This window comes from Aptenodytes patagonicus, chromosome 2 (assembly GCF_965638725.1).
Source record: "Aptenodytes patagonicus chromosome 2, bAptPat1.pri.cur, whole genome shotgun sequence".
In the NCBI taxonomy this organism is placed as follows: domain Eukaryota; kingdom Metazoa; phylum Chordata; class Aves; order Sphenisciformes; family Spheniscidae; genus Aptenodytes; species Aptenodytes patagonicus.
Window position 1 is genome coordinate 141,179,604 of NC_134950.1, and position 13,476 is coordinate 141,193,079.

Below are 13,476 nucleotides of genomic sequence, written 5' to 3' on the forward strand. Positions count from 1 at the left end.
CAGCTCTGCAGGTAAGGCATGCTGATAGCAGCTGAAGCTTGCAATCAGGTTATATTGCCTCTTGTGCCCGAAATCTACCTCCTGCAGTTAGGTTGGTGTGGGTGTCTCTGTCTGTAGGCGTCAGCCTACTCTTTGGCTTGTGGTTTCACTGGCCTTTCCCTGCCCTGATTGTTAGAAGATGAGTGTATGTACTGCAGAAGTGATCTAGTGTTTGCCAAAAACAGTTCTTCAGGAATCCTTATTTTTTTCCCAGACACACAAATAAACTTGCATAATAAATATTTCCTCCATTCTGTCTCTGTGACATATTTCTGAACAGTTTTAAATGCATCATAGCCTCTTACCAAAAAAAAGGGGTGACATTATTCTTTCATAGTTCATTGATTTTTGACAGAAAAAATGGTACAACCATAAAAAGTAGTGCAAAATTATTGTATTTTAATAATCTCTATTTCAGTGAAGTTTTAAAAGTATGTGGTCCTATAGTTGCATAAATATAAGAAAACATTTGAGTGTTTGTGTATATGTGCTCACCCTCTCTCATGATATTGCTTTGTTCTGCTGTCAAAAACCATTCTGATTCATTGTGCCAACTACGTGGATGATCTGTTCCCTGATGATGTTTCCGGATGATCTGAGTCACATACAAAATATTTTCAAAGGCTTTCTTTATACATTCATAAAAGTTCTAGGTAGAATCCATTGTATTTAATAACTCTGAAAACGGTGGCTTTTCCCCTAGTCACTCTGTAAACTTGACTTTTCCCCTGGTGCATAGCTCTAGCTAAAAAGCCAACATTTTCACTCTTAGTTTTTCAAAGGAATGTATAAGTGATTTATCTTTTATTTTAACTATGCAAGTCAATAAAGTTATTGCCACAGACTTCCTGATGACCTGAAAACTTTTTTAAGCCCTTAAATTCTTAGTCTTATTTTTCATAAATTATGAAGCTGGTGTTATTTTTATTAGGTCAAATATTCTCAAGTCCCTCTACGTAGCATGTAAAATAATGTGCATGTGACTAACAAACCTAAATTTACCTGTGAAATTGCTATAATTCTGTAAACTCAGAGGGCATTTTGATTTAAAACAGTATTCTGTCCAGTTCAACAAAGCAAAGGCTGAAGGGGTTTCCATGCTTCCTAAAGTGAATACAGCATGATGTAGCAGAAGTGAATAAATTGTATTTCCAGAAGTGCTTTAGCTGAGGGTACAAGTTCTGCATCTGGGTGCTGTAAATTTGTTAAGATCATGGCTTTCTATGTATCCCTTATCAACCTATAATCTCCTGATTGTTGCCTGTTTTTCAACAGCTGAGGAACAGTAATCCACACTTGCTTATCTCTCTTAATCACAGCCTCACGGTGCTAGAGCTCGCTGAGCCTTTAATTCCCTCTTAGAGGCGTAACAGAGTGGAAAGTAAACAAAGACAAATTTGCAACCTTCAACATTGCTAATTTGCTCTGATGTCAGAATATTTAAACAGGCAAGGACTTGGGAATTATTTGATCACAGCTGATTTTAATCTAATGCATGTGAAAAGGCTGAGTCTGGGAAGGTTGTGCAAAATGACAGGCGTCCCAAGAGAGGTTGACTGAAGGTTTCTTCTTTAAACAACAATAGCTCCATCATTTTCAAACTCTGGGTCCTGTGTTCTTACTGTGTATTTTTGTAGCAGTTTGCATTTTTAATGAAACTTTTTGAATATGATAGCAGTTTTCTTGAAAATTCCTCATTTGCTTCACAGTTTATAGGTGTCCGAAACCCGATCTTTAGGCTTGTTATTGCATCTGTTCACTGGGTAGTGGGTGGGAGAGATAAAGATCCCTATTTAAAAAGCTTTGTCTCTCTCCACGTTTTTGTATCATCATGACAGCCTAATGTATCCTGAATACTTTCATATGTAAAACTCAGTGTATGTTTTAAAAATGATTGATAACTTGATCTTCAAATTATTTTAAATTACACAGTTGACATTTATGCATGTATATATGTGTACATACTTGCTGGATGGGAAAGGATGTTATCTTGCATTATATATTACATGCGCACTTCATCTACCACAGAGGTGATGTGCTTACACATACATACACATTATCATATACATATATTCATCTGTCCTCACAGCAGATAGCTATATATTATCACCTGAAACAGAGTTGATAAATATGCAAGGCAAGTTAGTGTTTTTTCTCTTTTTTTCTTCCATTTCCCTTCATAAGGTCTTAATTGTCTATTTAATGCATGTGTAATCACTTATTTTTTGTTGTTTACAAAATGGATAATGCAGCATACATATTGTTATCAGGACAAATGTCTGATGCTCTCTTAATTAATATATAGCGTTCTGGTTATATCTGTTCTGGTTGTATGACTTGTGTTTCTGAAGCATGTCTGATGATGATTTCTTCTTTTCTTCTTAGTACGTATCATTTGGGATATTCCAGGGAGAGACACGTCTGGGAAGCCAGCCTTTTGCAGTCACTCGCTGCGTCGAGATTACAGCACTGGGCTATTTGTGTTTCTCCTCATCCCTGTTTCTGTCTCTCACTCTCTCCAGCTGGTGTAAATGACTGCTGCTGCCTCCCAGAGCAAGATAACCTGCTCAGTCAGCTGGAGCCCCCTGCGGACAGCTGTCTCGCTTTTAGCTGATGGAAAACTGCTACTAACCGCTGAATGGAAGAGCGTGGAGCAGCAACCATACTAGCAGCAGCCGCCGCTGCAGCAGCAGCAGCAAGAGCGAGCAAGGACTCTATTGTTCCCTCGTGTTAAACAGTTTTTCCTTTTCAACTGCCATGCACAATAGCGGGAGAGAGGTTTCCGGTCCCCTTCTCCCTGTGAAGAAATTCTGAAGAGGGAAATATTATTTGAAGAAGGTTTCGTGGTCGTGCTGCGGATTTTGGAGGCAGCAGCGGGCTGCTGGAGGCATGGGGTTGAGCGAGGGGAGCGCTGCTTTCTGCCGTGGTCCAGGGGTTTCCACCGTGCCAGCCCAGTGCGTGGGAGTTCTTGTGCTTCTGCTGCTGGGAATCTGGGACACTCGTGCACAGAGTGAATTTCAAACTTCATCGGTGTATTTGTGGAAGACCGGTAAGTAAGGATGCTATGTTAACACAACAGCAGTGTATTTATTTTTTGTTGTAAGTAATAACCTTTTTGTGTGCTTTGTGTATGTGGAGAGAGAAAGTTAAATCTAAATTACTAATGTTTACTTCCAGGATTATAGGAAAAAAAAATTGTCATCTTCCAGGATTCCACCAGCCAAGCAAATATGGCAATCAAAAAAACCCCACACGTTTGTGACTCTGTGGCACTGTTACTGGGATCTCTTACGTATTTTCTGTGTCTTCTGAGGTTTTTAACTTTGCTTAGTAGCTCTGTGTTGTATGTAAATAGCAAAGGTCAGGGCATTAGTGCCTGTCCACAATAGGAAAGAACATTTGTTACAGTTGGAGTCAGCAACGTTAACAGTGCTCTAAAAATATTGACTTTTCACAAAGAAAGATGTAATTCAGCATGTCTAATCTTTGTGCTCTGTGCTGACATGTAATATATTCAGCGTGGTAATTGATGGGGAGTTGGGTTTGTTAAATTTAGGTTTGTTGCACAGTATATAGGACACGTGAAAGCTAATGATGGATTAGGTGAAATAATCCAAGTGATGCCAGATCTCATAACCAAAGAGCCGAAGGCAAATAGGCTATGTGGATTCAGCACCACACTAGATAGATAATTTCCTCTGCTTTAATACTAATGAGTTACGTGTCTGTTTTAAAGATTACATAGTCATAACAGTGTTCCAACCTTAACTTTGCATTAAGAATCAGTGGGGAATTTTCCTGTGTCTGTTAATATATTACATTAATTCAGAACTTTAGCAGTGATGAATATGTGCATTTTAGTTGTCTAATACAGTTTTAGTTCCTATGGAAGTAGAGTCAAAGTCTCCTTTAGGAAATTCAAGTCAGTAAATATTGCACATTGGCTTCGGCAGTTGGCTTTCTTCCCTGTACTTTGCCAGGAATAAAACAATCCGAAAAGTAGTAGTTTTGTTTAAAAACTGCTTTTCCATTAAAGGATAATATAGTAGTAAGAGTGCAAATTAATCATTTGTCTGAAAAACAACTTTGAGAAGACAGTCTCTTTCCTGGACGGAGGGCCCCAGCCTTCTGCCACAGAAGCAGATCAATTTACAATTACAGTGATATCCTGAATTTTTTAAGAGGCTCCATCTATCTAGCAGCTCAGGGAGGAGATTAAAAGGAAATTCATTTAAACAAGAAGACAAGCTCTCCAATAACACTAGAAAGAGAAATCTGAGGAAGAGAAAATCCTTTGCAACTTTCACTTCCGACTGAAAGATGGGTTGCACAATGACAGTGACCCATTTTTTTTCTTTTGAATCATTGACAAATTCAAAACATAGTTTTCAGTTCCATTACAGATTTGTAAACGTTCAGCACACACTTAAAAAGAGATAAAATACATGCACAGGTTTATCCAAAAGCACTGTAGTAATATAGCATTTTCATAAAGCATTTTACATTTACCCTGAGTTGCTAGGCATCAGTAGAATGAACTCTCCAGCATTTTGTCTCCATTCAACAGTTTAGCAGATTGTATTTAAAAAGGTTAAAATAGTAACATAGGATGAGAATAACAACAACTGCGGTTAACTAATACTTATGAACATGCACTGTCAATTTGCTATGGACTTAACTCTGCTTACTTTGCATATACTACACGTGCTCTGAAGTCATGTCAGTTAAACCAGCAAGAAGGGAAATGGGGGCTGGCTTTTGTTTTCTCCCCCTTTTCTCCCTTCCTGGCAAAGACCGCTCTTAAGAAACTTTTGTCTAGGACAGGTGCTATCTAATTACATTGCCTTATGAAGAGCTAGTTCTTCCCTTCAGCTTTTCTTCTGTGACCTCTCTCCTCTGTTTTGCCTGCAATAAGGAGTAGGATGGGCATGTTCGCTGTACAATTTTTAATATAGTAACGTCAGCGATTTGATGATAACATGACAAAAAACAAGTCAGAGTGGCTGTTTTCAAACAATGAATGGCAAGATGCAGTGAATAAAGTAGTGCATCTGTGTTTGGCTTCTAATTAAATCTTCACACTCTTTTTCTTAGCTGTTTATTGAGTTTTGCTGTTTTCCCCCTCCTCTTTGTGGGAGGTTCTAGGAAGTGAACTAGGAGAATCGCTGGTCAGTCATCTGAAGGGATATTCTAGTATGGGATGTATAAAGTTCAGCTAAAGTATCAGAGGGAATAATAAAACTGAACAGCAGTGAGCTCATCCAACTCGCATGGTATTTTTCTTTTCCTTCTGTGAAGGAAATGGGTCAGGGGAATATGTGGCTAAGACTGTGTCTAGGAAATCAGCTTGATTATATGCCTTTTGGGAACTGTTATGTCCATTTTCTGCAAAACATGCTATTTTTGTATTGAATTTAGTCTGGTATCAGCTTTTGTAAGTGCTGTTCGTGACTTGCATGTGTCTGGTTTTTATTTCTAAAGATTTTTGAAATAGTATCTTGGTGTATGCTACCCCATGTCTTCTATACTGGTTTACTGCATTGTGTTTTCTTAAGGATGCCTTTGACAATAATCTGCAGGGATTAGGAGGTTTGAGTTGAGGCATTCTTTCTCCTATAAAATAACAATTGTGATATCTAGTACAGTTTCCTTTTTTTTTGAGGGGTTGGTATTTTGTTTTATGGGGTTTGGGTTTTTTGTTGTTGTTGTTGGGGGGGGTGGGGGGCGGGAGTGTTCTTCTAATTCAAATTTCAACTGTGTACTTCCAACCTACAAACCCCCATCCTCCTGTCTACTACCATCAAAATCTGAGGTGTTTGTAATACTCAGGTTAACCATTTTGGGGTTTAATTATCTTTGATTCAGCATGGACAGTGTTGTGAACAATCTGCTTTGGGCAGGCAGATTGAACTAAATGATCTCCAGAGGTCACTTTAATCTCCACCAGTCTGTGATATGGTTGCCATCATTAAGTCATTTCTACTTCTCCAACTGAAACTGCTTTGGAGTTTTGGCTTTCATAACTTCTTTGATCTCTTGTAAGAATGGGTATTTGCTGTTGCATGTTTATGCTGCAATTATGGTGTGTTTAATGGACCTTCAGTGTTTTGAATGGCATTTAGATGAACATAGTTGATCATAGTTACTAGTCTTTAAACTAGGTTTCTTGCCAAACATTCTCATTCCATACATTCTCATTCCATACCATGCAGAGCTGGTGTATGCATTTTTTTCAGATACAAATACACAGCCGTTTCATTTTGTGTGGTCACTGGGAAAGCCATCTGGTTTCTTTAGCATAAACTAAAGCAAAGTCTCCATCTGTGCACAATACCTGGCTCTTCATAGCAGAGTGATGAAACAGCTAGATTCCTGGAGTTGAGTCATGGTGTCTGTCTGCTTGATGATTTGAGGTAGAGAACAGCAGCTTTTAGCAACTCGTAGAACAGAAGTTGTGGTATTAAGGGGTGGTGATTCCACTGATGTGAGGTGGACACACGCTGCCGAGCACTGGACTTCTGAAGTTGAAAGAATTTTTGAATGACCTGTCTTGTTCATCAGTAATTGCCCTTCTCTGAGTCTACTGATTTCATTTGCAATCAATAGTTGTTTGGTTCAGGTTCTACACTGCTGCATTGAACTTCTGTGAGTTCCTGCAATGTTTTAAATTTCATTCATATTCTACCTTAACTATTTCGAAGCCTTATTGAATTGTTTCTATATATGCACAAAAAAAAAAAAAATCTGTGCCACAATTCAGTAAAAACTGCTTGTGTTAACTTTTGTTAAATGTTATTGTCCAGTTTCTTTTATTTTTAAAGTGAAGTTTTCATATTCAAGAACAGCTTATAATCTTGTTTATACTACCCACCAGAGGCTAAGATTTTGATGTATCTGTAAGTTTTGCAGTGAACAATACAAGGACTGATGATTCCTAAATAAAGACTGCCATACAGTTATCACTCTTCCAAAACAAGAAGATGCGTATTTTTCTTGGTCTGTCATTTCATGATGCAGGCCATCTATATACCATTTCTATACGCAACTGACTAAGCATAGGCATTTCTTGCCACATCAGAACTCTCCTTTACTTCCTTCTAGCCTGTGCTTCATTTGTTTTTGTTAAATCAACTGACACGGTGATCTGTGATGTGCTGTCAGTGTTGGGTGTAATGCCTGCCTACAGTTACTAATATAATTACTGAAGAGCTGAGCAAAATCAGCAAGGTTCGATCACACTGTAAAATTGCTTCTTCTGAAGGTTTGAAGTAATGCACATTACGCTCTTGAAGTGGAAGACACAGCATTGGATTGATATCTCTGGAACAAAAAAAGCGATAAGAAAAATTCTGGGAGGCAGTGCCTTTACCATCATTATCTGTTTTAAAGACTATTGATGAGATCTCAGATAGTTTATAAATCAGTATAGCTCTGCTCAATTATTTGAGCTATCTGCAATTGTGTGATACCAAGACTTGGTCTTTTGTATAACAATTGCAGTTGGATATTTTCCCCTTCTTTTTAACAAAGGTAGAACTTGAAACAGACTTTCTGTAGGTAACTGCCTTTTAAAATTAAAGGGAAAAACTCTTTGTTTCCTGAAGAGAACACTTAAGTATCTATATTTTTATGCTTATGCTGTGTGAGAATTGGTCCTTAGATAATAACTTGCTCAATGTTTGAGGCAGTAGAGAATCAGAGGAAAGGCGATAATATGGGTGTAGGAAACATACAGAAGATCATGTGTTCTCGGGGTACTGGAGGCCCTGAGTTAAATCTGACCGTGCAAGGGCCTCCTCCTTCACCTGAAGAGCCTATGAACAAATGTTTTTGCTGTTTCAAGGTGTTGCTGTGGGATCTTGTAACCAAATCGTGCTGCTTCACTGCTTGATGTGAACTTGGGTCTCAACCCCTGCCCCGATTTTTAACCTCTTGGTTTCCCACTTACCCACGGAGTAGAACAAACACCTCTGTACCATCACATCCTTGTCAGGTTTTGCAATTTTTATGCGTTCTGAGGCCCAAATCTATTTTAAAAAGAGTTTGGTGCCACAAGTGGAATTGGTGAGAGGAGGGTTTCCAACACTTTGGCTGAAATTTCTCTTCTAACGCCTTTGGTGGCTAACAAACTTCAAATCACTGAATAAAATGTCATTTTATTTTCCCTATGTATGTCCCTAGGACTGTCCTTATTTTCATGGGACTGAGTGTTCCTATCTCATATTAATGCCTGAGGAAAGCAGAAGTCCTTCCTAGGGCTGGCAGTCTAGCAGGCATTTCAAAATGTGCCTAAATACACACTGACAGGAATGATCACAAAGGAAGAGGGAGAGAGAAAAATTACCTAACCACCCCTCTGATTGAAGCACTTACCTTTCAAGGGTTGTGTCAGCTTGTTTGTTGAAGCTGTTCCATCATATAGCAGAAAATTCCCCATTAGTTTCAGTATTTTTTTTTTTTTTTTTTTTTCAAAACCAGAGTAAAGAATTTTTGCAGTAATCTCAACTTGAGACTGGAGACAGATAAGCCTATGTTAGTAAATAGAAAACTCCCGATTTTAAAGAGATTATGAAGAAATGATCAGAAGAGGCGGATTAGATGTGAAGACCTAGGGAAAATGCTAAATGAGAAAAGATGTTATAACTTGAGGCTTGACTGTCAGGAGAGGAATTCACATGTGGTGATGAAAGAGGGCAATGAGGAGCTCTTCAAGGGAAAATAGAGTTCTAGTTATGGCGTGGTGAACTTGAGCTGGTACCTACACATCCTTGAGGAGGGAGAGAGAGAGGTCAAGATTTTTAAATTGCCGATGTAAAAGGTGTTTTTCAGGATTCCTCTTTTTGATTCTCAGGCCTTCAGTTACAGAATAAGATAAAAGGCATATTAGCTGCATTTCATCAGCTTTTAAAAGAATAAAAATTATTCAAGCAAAATGTGCTAAAGATGCTTTACTGTTACCTCGTTGATTTGAAATATAAATGATCCTCCAGGACTGAACGTGGTTAAGTGTTGGTTACATATGCCCTGCATAAATTCATATTAATTAGAGTTAGAATTTACCACTTCTATTGCATTCTGTAACGTGCATCTAAGCAACCACGCTGTTTACTGTCTGTCTGCCAGTTAAATCTGACTTTTATGTAGTCAAATGGGGCTTGTCTATCTATGACTTGAATAAGGAAATATTCATTTTCATTAGGCATGTTCATCGCTCTTGCTCTTTGCCCTCATTTATAAAATATCCTTTCAGATTTTTTATTCAACAGAAATTGCACAAGGCAAGTATTAAGCCTTTGATTAATGCAAAAGGTTTTTAGTGCAGTCTGGCAACAAAGCATTTGGCAGAGATGCAGAAAATTATTGCTTTAGGGAAATTATTTATAAATTTTTTTAGTAATCTGTCCTCATTTAACAAAATCAGAGTAAATATTTAAACGTTTAGAGAAAAATTTTGTGCTGCTGAAATTCTTTTTCTTATGCAGTTACTTTGCCATATCTGAAATAGGAAAATAGAAAAAAATGTGGCTGGTATTATAAGCCTCTAGTTAAGATAAACAAGTAATATACTCTGGGCTAATGGTTGACTTCACTTGTGGGATAACATTTTGAAGCTGTCAGAGAAGTGGAAAATGGCATCTGATCATGTTGTACTGGTAGCTGAGAATGTCTGGATTGTTTTTAGCAAGTGCCCTGGAGCCCTTATGCTAACTGGATCAGCTGAATCCCTCAGCTTATAGGGATGCTGGAATAAGAGAATACCTCAAAAGCTACAGGGTTGTTTTGTTTTGTAGGCTGGCCGCTCCAGTGTTGGATTCATTCAGTTTATTAATGTCTTATAGACAAGGTTTTAACTTTACAGTTCCTAACTCCACTTGATGTTGATATCTTCTTTTATCATGTTCATCCGCTCAGTTGTTCAGATGTCAGAAGCGTGTATCTTTTAACACAATAACTCCAGATTTATAGGAAGCCCAATTCCCATAATATAAAGGCTAGTATTCTCAAAGACAAGTAGTAATCTATATTTTGAGGTAATATTTGCCATGGTATAAATTAAATTACACATTAAACTATGTACTGTAGCTGAGAAAGTAGTTTCTACATACGTTTATTCTGTTTATAGGATCATAGAATCGTAGAGGTTGGAAAAGACCTCTAAGATCATCGAGTCCAACCGTCAACCCAACACCACCATGTCCGAAACCATGTCCCTAAGTGCCTCATCTACTCGTCTTTTAAATACCTCCAGGGATGGGGACTCCACCACTTCCCTGGGCAGCCTCTTCCAATGTCTCACCACTCTTTCAGTAAAGAAATTTTTCCTTACATCCAATCTAAACCTCCCCTGACGCAACTTGAGGCCGTTTCCTCTCGTCCTATCGCTTGTTACTTGGGAGAAGAGACTGACACCCACCTCGCTACAACCTCCTTTCAGGGAGTTGTAGAGAGCGATGAGGTCTCCCCTCAGCCTCCTCTTCTCCAGGCTAAACAACCCCAGTTCCCTCAGCCGCTCCTCATAAGACTTGTTCTCCAGACCCCTCACCAGCCTCGTTGCCCTTCTCTGGACACGCTCCAGCACCTCGACGTCCTTCTTGTAGTGAGGGGCCCAAAACTGAACACGGTATTTGAGGTGCGGCCTCACCAGTGCCGAGTACAGGGGCACGATCACTTCCCTACTCCTGCTGGCCACACTATTTCTGATACAGCCACTTATTGACCTTAAGGACCTTATTGAAGGTCCTTTCCTACATTCACAACTTTCTTCATTATACATGTCTTTTTTTTTTCTTTTCTTGTGTTCCTCTGTGACCTGTTTTCTGTCCACAAACAAGGCCTCTCTGTGTAACGGGGCTGGGAGACCCTTTTCTGGATGTATGTCCAGTCAAAAATCTCTGTTTCTGATTCTTAGACTAGTGAAGCTGAATAAAAGTGGTGGATTCCTTAGGTGAGTAAAGTTCTGTTTAAATTCAGACTGACAGAAGTTGAAGATCTGGTTGGCTGGTGTGGAGCCTCAGAGGAGGCAATAGGCTGGTAGAGCCTACAGTTCGGGACAACAGCAGCATTGACTTGGGATTTTATTTACGGATTTCGTCTTTCTTTTTATGTCTATTTCTGTCTAGTGAGGCAGTAAAAATAGATGGGGTTACTAAAATAATGGAAGAATTAGATGAGAGAAACATATCTAGAAACCCTAAAAAATCACATTATTTGGTAAAAGTTTTCCTAAATGATCACAATTAAAATAACTGTGTTGTATTGGATATTAAATTTCAGTCAAACAAAAGTTAATGTAAGCAGTTTTGCTACCACTAGCACAAATTAATCTCCCCTAGAAATCCCATTATTTACCACTTTCATATGAATGCTGTACAGTGTTAAACATACCAGTGTCTGGGATTTCACACAAAATCCAACAGACATTTATTGTAGCAATCACCACATTCTCAGCATTAATTAGCACCGTGCATTTTGGTGTGGCTGACATTTCTGGAAGTTGTCAGTAGACCACAGTAACTGTTTTTTTTTTTAATTCATTTTCTGTATTTTGTGAGCGTTACCGAGATTGTTTTGGTGTTTTTATGTCTGTGGAATAGAGAAGGAAAACCTGGTGTATTTGCGTGGATTCAGGGAAGGAGTGGCATTAGATGCAGCCCTTATTGACTGGCCCAGGTGGAGGTTTCTTGTGTGATCCTTAGCGAACGGTGTTGCTGGAAACACAGCAAGTTTTCAGTTTGTCCAAATACCGGTAAGAGTTTTCCATAAGTATTTTGAGAGAGAGGGAGAGAGATAATAAGTAACTGTTTTCTGTAGACTGTTTATACTGCATGAAGTGAGTTTGAGGATATTAATTGGAAATGGTTTCTGATGTAATGAGACATACTTAAACATTTTAAAGATTGATGGCATCTGCTAATCCAATGAGAAATTTCTTAATGAGATACTTTCTACCTCCTGTATTATGCAAAATGAAATGTTTATATTAGTGAACAATAATATAACTCTCCCTGTGTGTGCTGGGGAATAGCTATTTTACCACTAAACCATTAGAGAAATAGAGAATAGAACAGAGAGAGATTGTTTTATAATGACTTGTGTTTGTACAGTGCCTAGCACAATTGAATTCTCTTCAATTGCTGGTGTTCCTATGTACCACAGCTTTATAACAAAATGACATAATTAAGACTTGTTAAAGATGCTGTTTACAAAGATACATTATTAACATTCTAAAAGAACATTCAAATAATTTCAAGTGCCAAAACCAGTTCAAATAGCTGATATCAAGATGCTGTACTAGAGGATAATAGAGGAGAAAATTATTTTCATAGGAAAACAGTGTTATGAAAAACCTTGGAAGCAGGATTGTCTGTGTAATAGTTCCAAAATGTGTTGTTGGGAGAAAATGTCTGCAGTAGTAAGAGAAATGTTTTTAAATGTTACTTAGCATTTCCACATTTACAGATTTGGCAGTTATCCCTTCTTCTATTTGCACGTAGAAAAACTCTTGTTTTGAATTTGATATGAATGTGCTTGATTATTCTAAAAGATCACTTGTGTTTATGTAAAGTTTTGCAGTTTTCTACTGACTGGTTGAATCAAGTGTACATTGTGATGAATTTTGTACCGTTTTTTATTCTGCTTCATTTGATTTGCTTGTGATTTCTTAGTCAAAATAATGCCCTGATTAGGGGAAGAGGTGGAGGAAGAGGGTAAAAGCCATTACAGTAACAGTAAGACACTTATATCTTGCAACAGGGAACATCAAACCTTACTTAAAAAAAAAAAAAGCCATTATAAGCCAGTAAAGAGGCTGGATCTTGAATCCAGACTCAGCTCTGCAAGTGGTTTGCAGCGGTGACATCGGGAATCTGTTTCCTCTTCTTCTGTAAAGTGACATTTATGTGAGTATAGTTTTCTGTAGGTCTCTGTGCAAAAACAAAACAGAAGAAGCTTTGAGACTTGTGATTTTTTTTTTTTATAGTTACCATATAATTCCCAAGAAACCAACGCTTTAGCACACTTGTAGTACTTGTCATATGCAAACAAAAACGGATGTTATGGAAGAGATTAGGACATTTGGGAAACAGGAAGAAAGAAGTTATCATGAGTGGAGAATACAAACATAAAAAGCATGGGGCAAGCAACCAGCAGCTATTTTCTGTTGAATACAAATATTTAAAATAGATTGTGAGATTGAAAAACTCAGGGGGCTGAGAGAAGAGCTGAATTGCTCTATGAACAGATATGGAAATTTTTTAGCTAACGTGAGTTTTCTAATGAATCTGTCTGGAAGCTATTTTTGTACAACATTTCCAACAATACGTATACCTGTGTGTGCATGCTTGCCTGTGTGATTTATATGTGATGGTCTGAAAATGTTGCTGAACCACGCTGTATGGATCCAATGGCACTACCTTAAAATACATATAGCAGTAGGTT

The 13,476-nt window shown here is 38.1% G+C and overlaps 1 protein-coding gene across 1 annotated transcript in view; it reads left to right on the top strand.

The window, feature by feature from the left end:
• THSD7A (thrombospondin type 1 domain containing 7A) overlaps positions 1–13,476 on the top strand; it is a 305,894-nt gene that overhangs the window by 86,972 nt on the left and 205,446 nt on the right. Inside the window, exon 3 of the mRNA XM_076331421.1 lies at positions 2,562–3,088. Coding sequence (XP_076187536.1) covers positions 2,929–3,088 — 160 coding nt within the window. The 5' untranslated portion in view covers positions 2,562–2,928. The remainder of the gene's footprint in view (positions 1–2,561; positions 3,089–13,476) is intronic.